At 37.8% G+C, this 5,666-nt stretch overlaps 1 protein-coding gene across 1 annotated transcript; it reads left to right on the forward strand.

Annotated features, from left to right (window-relative positions):
- Positions 1–1,644: 1,644 nt before the first annotated feature.
- On the forward strand, positions 1,645–4,127 carry CBG05480 (the record flags this gene model as incomplete). The annotated part of the gene is made up of 6 exons (XM_045235385.1): positions 1,645–1,768; positions 1,819–1,934; positions 1,984–2,060; positions 2,412–2,707; positions 2,757–2,848; positions 3,195–4,127. 6 exons carry the CDS (start codon positions 1,645–1,647, stop codon positions 4,125–4,127), a joined length of 1,638 nt encoding a protein of 545 aa, XP_045092957.1.
- Positions 4,128–5,666: the final 1,539 nt, after the last annotated feature.

The following is a 5,666-nucleotide window of genomic DNA, read 5'->3' on the forward strand; positions in this document are numbered from 1 at the left end:
GCCCATATATTTCCACTTCTGTGAAAGGCATCAAAAAGTCGTCAACGGACAAAATGTTAATTATCATATCAAGAACATTTTATCAATTGACAACATTTTGATATTTTTCACATGAACGTATATGATCTCAAAGCTTTATGTTCGGGCGGTACTCTGTTAGAGTGTTTAAGGTATATTGACAGATCCAATAGAAGCTTAAGTCTGGCACACCTACGACGCGTATTGAATACAAATGAATTCAGCTTTTTGATATTCAAAAGTAAGCGAAATGCGTTCCTCCTATATGGAAGTATTCTGAAAAATCTTCCGCATAGTAGATCCTCAAGAATGTCAGATTTGTGGGATAATCCTCCAGGAGACCGCAAAAATAATAGAATCTGTAAATATGATAACATCACTAGGGGTTGGTTACTTTCTTTCGATGATTGTGGTTTCATACGATTCTCTAACGTAAACCAATTAATTTCAAAGTTACCGTATTTCCTCTGATAGAATCCTACCCAAACTTTAAGCTCAATTATCTCGATTCATGTGAAAGGTATCAAAACATTTTCAAATTATAAAATATATATATCATAATATGAACATTGTTTTATCAATTGGCAAAATTTTAGTATCTTTCACAGGAATCGATGTAATTGAGCTCGAAGTTTGGGTGGGATTCTATTAGAGGAAATACAGTACCTTTATCCTGTTTCCCATTTTTTAATTCTCACACTTCCTCATTCCTGTTTTGTTTCAGCAGTTATTCCTCTTGCATCCAAATCAATCGCTATTTTTGGTACCATATTCTGTTTTAAAAGGCTCATAGTTGTTCCAAACACTTCTGTCCCCAAAGAACGACAAATGTCCAATTCTTGGTCTATCGGTTCTCAAAAATAGAGATGTAACTAGCTAGCTAACTGCTAGATTTACTGAACACTGAAGTTATCTTCAAAGATCAAACTCTCAAAACACAATTGTTCCAAACAACTGCTCTTTTTCTCGAACATTCCATCCATTCGTGACTCAACATTTCGAACTTTCTCTGTCTTCCTAAAGTACCGCTGACACATCACGTGGTGTGGGTTCCCCCATAGCTTTTCTAGATGACGACAAGTATCACGTTGTCTCCATTATGCCGTCTCCCAGACCACGTGTTTCTTCTCCTCCCAGTGCAGTCTGTCCTTTTCCTTTGTATATATTCATGATGAAAAGAGAGAGACAGCGAATTAGAAATAGTAACACGAAAAGAGAGATTCCGGGTTAACATGGAGACGCAGATTGAAAAAGGATGCAGCTGCGGCTAGTGCAAGATGTTGGGGTTGAAACGAAACGGGACGAATGTGGCGTGATCCACTCGCCCATGTTCTGTGATGACCCGAAATATTGGGCGAAACAGAGAGGAATTAGAGAAAGAAAGAAAGTGAGAAACTTTCTGTTCATCTTTTGTCAGTTATCTCGCTTATCACATAGTTTTCACTTAACTTTCTGGTTTTTGACACTCTTTCTCTACGAAAATTTTGATTTGACCCAATTGAGCTAGATACTCCATTTGAGCGAGCATACATATTCCTCATTATAATTTTAGACCTCTTTCTATCTTTTTCTCTTCTTTCTTTTTTATACTTTTTAATATAAAATGTGGAATATCTTTTTTCCAGAATGTCCACCACAAGTACACTTATCTATCGATCAACACTACCCATCCTCCGTCGACGTTCACGTTCTGTCGATGTTCTCTCCAGCACCACAGAACGCCCATTTTTCAGCAGTTCCAATTCACAAGGTATTCAATAACTTCAAATTGAACATTTTCTATGAATCATAGTATTTCAGGGGGAGCGAGTACACCACCAGGAGCATCCGCGAGTCCATCAGGAGCCACAGCTGCAGTTCCAACGAGTTATGCCTACATTTCGGATATGTTCAAGAGTTTTGTGTCGAAAGTAGAGGCAAGTTGAATTTTTAAAAAATCGAATAAAAATAGAATAGGATTTCTAGAATCCACTGAACTATTTGAGCGTCGGAACATCGAAAGCGATAGCCAAGGAAACTGTTAAAGTGGAATCAAAGACACAGTGAGTGTTTTAAATTGTCAAAAAATTCTCAGTCATTAAAAAACAAAAAGAAAAATACCTTAAAACCTGTAATAGATGGCCCACACACTGTCAAATTTGAGCTCAATTATCTCGATTCCTATAAAAGATGGTCAACTGATAAAATGTTTGTGATAACTTGATAAACATTTTGTTAGTTAACAGCTTTTCCATAATTTTGAGAGAAACCGAAATAAATTGGCTCAAAGTTAAAAGTTAAGGGAACCTCCTGATAAAGATTTCAGTATCTTGTTAAATAGGGTAACAGGGAGCCCTTCTATTACAGTTATAACGGTAAATTAAAAAATCTAAAAGATAAAAAATTACTTTCAGAATCATTCAAAAATCCAACGAAAATCGTGTATCCCGATCAGAAGTGACTGCCAAGACACGAGCTCTTGTCAAGAAAATCCTGATATCCGAAACCGCGACGTCTCGATTGACACGAGTTCGAGACCTCTCCGAACACATTATGGCATTCCCACCGACACGGATTGTTGCCGCTCAGGAGCAACGTCTGGTTGCCGAGCTGTTGGAAATGGTGATATACGGAACGAGTGATCAGTTGAAAGAAGAAGCGAGACAGTGTCTCACACTTATTGGAGTTCAGCCACCACCCAAAGGAAGAGGTGAGATTTTATTCAAAACTGGGTCCAATCCCAAATGAAATGGTTTCAGGAGTCAATGTTTTGTCGATCGATGGAGGTGGAACACGTGGAATGATGGGACTTGAGGTTTTGGAAAAAATTGAGAAGTTGTCTGGAAAAAAGGTGAGAATCTGAAGTGGGATTACTGTAGTTTAGAAAACGAAGAACGGATTCCTTTTGCTCAACCAAAAAATGAAATTTCTGTGAATTCGAAAATTCCCTTTTTTTCAAAATTTCTCAACACTTTTTTTCAAAAATTGCTCTTTCTTTTGAACATTTCAATTCGCTCAATTTTCATCAAAAACTCTATTTTGGACTGTCTGAAAATTTCAGTGTTTTTATTTCTGAAAAATTGTTTCCATTTTTTTCCAATCCCACGTGACTGTAACAGACTGTCAACCCAAAAATAACTTCCCGATAGGAAAGACAAAAGAATGCGAGTTGTTTTGATAAAAAGACAAATTTCCAGATCTGTGAAATCTTCGACATGATCTGCGGAGTCTCAACTGGAAGCATCATTGCCGCCTTGCTCACAGTCAAAGGTTATTCCGTGGCAGAGTGTCGAGAAGCTTATATGGACGTTTCGAAGAAGCTTTTCACACAAGGAAAATTCCAAGGAGGAATGGGACTGATTCTGCAGCACTCGTACTACAACACAAATCTATGGGTCAGCATTCTGAAGAAAATGATTGGAGAGGAAGTGACCATGATCAATACTTCGAAAAAATTGCATACTCCACGATTGGCCATTATTTCTTCTATCGTTAATTTACCTACGATACAGCCTTACGTCTTCCGAAACTACGACCATCCAGCTGGACGTGATTCTCACTATCGAGGTGGCACCGATCACTGCCTCTGGACTGCAATTCAAGCATCTGCGGCGGCTCCTCTCTATTTCTCAGAAGTCAAGTTAGACAATCTTCTGCTTCAAGACGGAGGAGTCTATGCGAACAACCCAACTGCCATTGCCTATCACGAAACTAAACTCCTGTGGCCGAATGAGCCAATAAATTGTGTGGTGTCGGTGGGAAATGGACGGACTGTGACGTCTGTGGAGCCAACACCTACCGTATTCTCCACATCATTCCAAGACAAACTTCTCCGAATTATTGACAGTGCTACTGACACAGAAGGAGTTCATATGAATGTACACGATATGCTTCCAGAATCCGTCTATTATCGTTTCAACCCATACATGACTTACGCTTATGGACTTGATGAAATCGACCAGGAGAGACTGGAACAGATGGCTAGTGATGCTGCATTTTATGTGAGACGAAATTCCAGTAAATTGGAATCGGCTACGGAGAGATTGTGTCTGAGACCCAATGTTCAACAACGCGTTCATCGTAGTGTAAAGGAGTGGATGGATCTCAAAGGGTTCTATAAACCAGCCTAATCTTTCTCTCTATAAAATTTCTTTTCAATCTCCTTCTTTTTTGTATTATTTGTACATTTCGCGACCCATTGATCCCATTACTCATTTTTGTACTGTACATTTTTTTTTGTTTTTGTCAGAGGTCCAATTCTGGCTTCTCTGTTGTACTTTCTTCTAGGCGCTCATCGATTTTCTCCTTCTTTACCGTTTTTTTCTCTTCAAGACACCGTTGTATTCCATTTAATGTTCCCAGTTGTTTTCTTTTTTTTTCACCAAAGGTTAAGCACATTTAATGAATGATAATTTTACTCTTTCTCAAAACCCCATTTAAATACATGAGAAAAGATACAACATATTATGGAATATTATGGAATTCGACGAATCCCAAGAAAAAAGTCAAGATGGCTCACAACAATTCTTTCCCTAATTCTGTTTTGAATTCTTAGAATTCTCCCAAAAGGCACCCAAATTGTCTGAACTTTAGCGCAATTTTTCAAGATAGTCTTTCATGCAAAAGGGTGTTTCAGCCCAAGCCTAAAATTGGAAAATGAATATTCTCGAAAAAAAAATTTCAGAGAAAACATTTGGAATTTTGCTGATATTTGGGAATTTCAGTACTTATTTAACTGTGATTTTTTTAGAATATTCAGTTTTTATTTAAAATTATATGCTTAGACTGGAACGGATTGTTTTCCTTCCACTGGGAACACCGAGAACCCGAAAAAAATTCCAAAATTTCGGTGGCCTCTCCAACTAACATAAATTTCCATTCTTTAATGATAAAGAACCAAGTAGGAGGTGTCAGAAATTGGTAAAAAAAACATTCCTGAATGCCAAAAAAACCACATTTCAGTATGGAGCTCTTTATCATATAATATGGTTCCAATAGCAGAGAAAGAGGGGGTTGCTGAAAAACGGACCACCGGCGGGGCGGTGACTGCCGAAAAGGGAACAACACGTTGCGCCTCGAAAATATACCGTCTAAAAGTGTAGTTCATTTTCGACAGTTGATCAATAAAAAGCTATTGCAATACAGATATTCTTCATTCTACTAAAAGTTTCTGTCTTTTTTACGTTTTTCCAAGGGTTTCAATTATGAGCTACGAACGCTCAAAAATGCCTTGAACACTCGCAACATGATTATGAGCAGTCTCAATTTAGTTAAATCTGACAAGTTCCTAGTTTCTAGTTTGAGTTCTTCGTTTGAAAAAATTTCTGGAAAAGAAAGGTATTCGCTTGCATTTCAGAAATTGTTGTTTTTCATTTAACAGTTCTTGGGTTGATCGTTTTATGATTTTGTTCCAGTTCACTCATGAAAGCTCTAATGCTTTTACAGCTAGATCATCCTGAAATACTGATCCTAATCTTTTAAGACACTTAGATCACTCTCATACAAATAATAAGCCAACCCGGAGGTAAACGAATCGAATTTATTCCAAAAATATACAAAAAAGGATTTGTTTACTTTCTTCTGGTTCCGTCCTCGAAGAAAACTCCTCCATCGATAGCGCAATACTTTGGACAAATTCCCTTCTCTCCAGCTCCTCCGTCTTGTCCTGG

The sequence above is a fragment of the Caenorhabditis briggsae genome (genome assembly GCF_000004555.2).
Source record: "Caenorhabditis briggsae complete genome, chrIV, whole genome shotgun sequence".
Classification (NCBI taxonomy): domain Eukaryota; kingdom Metazoa; phylum Nematoda; class Chromadorea; order Rhabditida; family Rhabditidae; genus Caenorhabditis; species Caenorhabditis briggsae.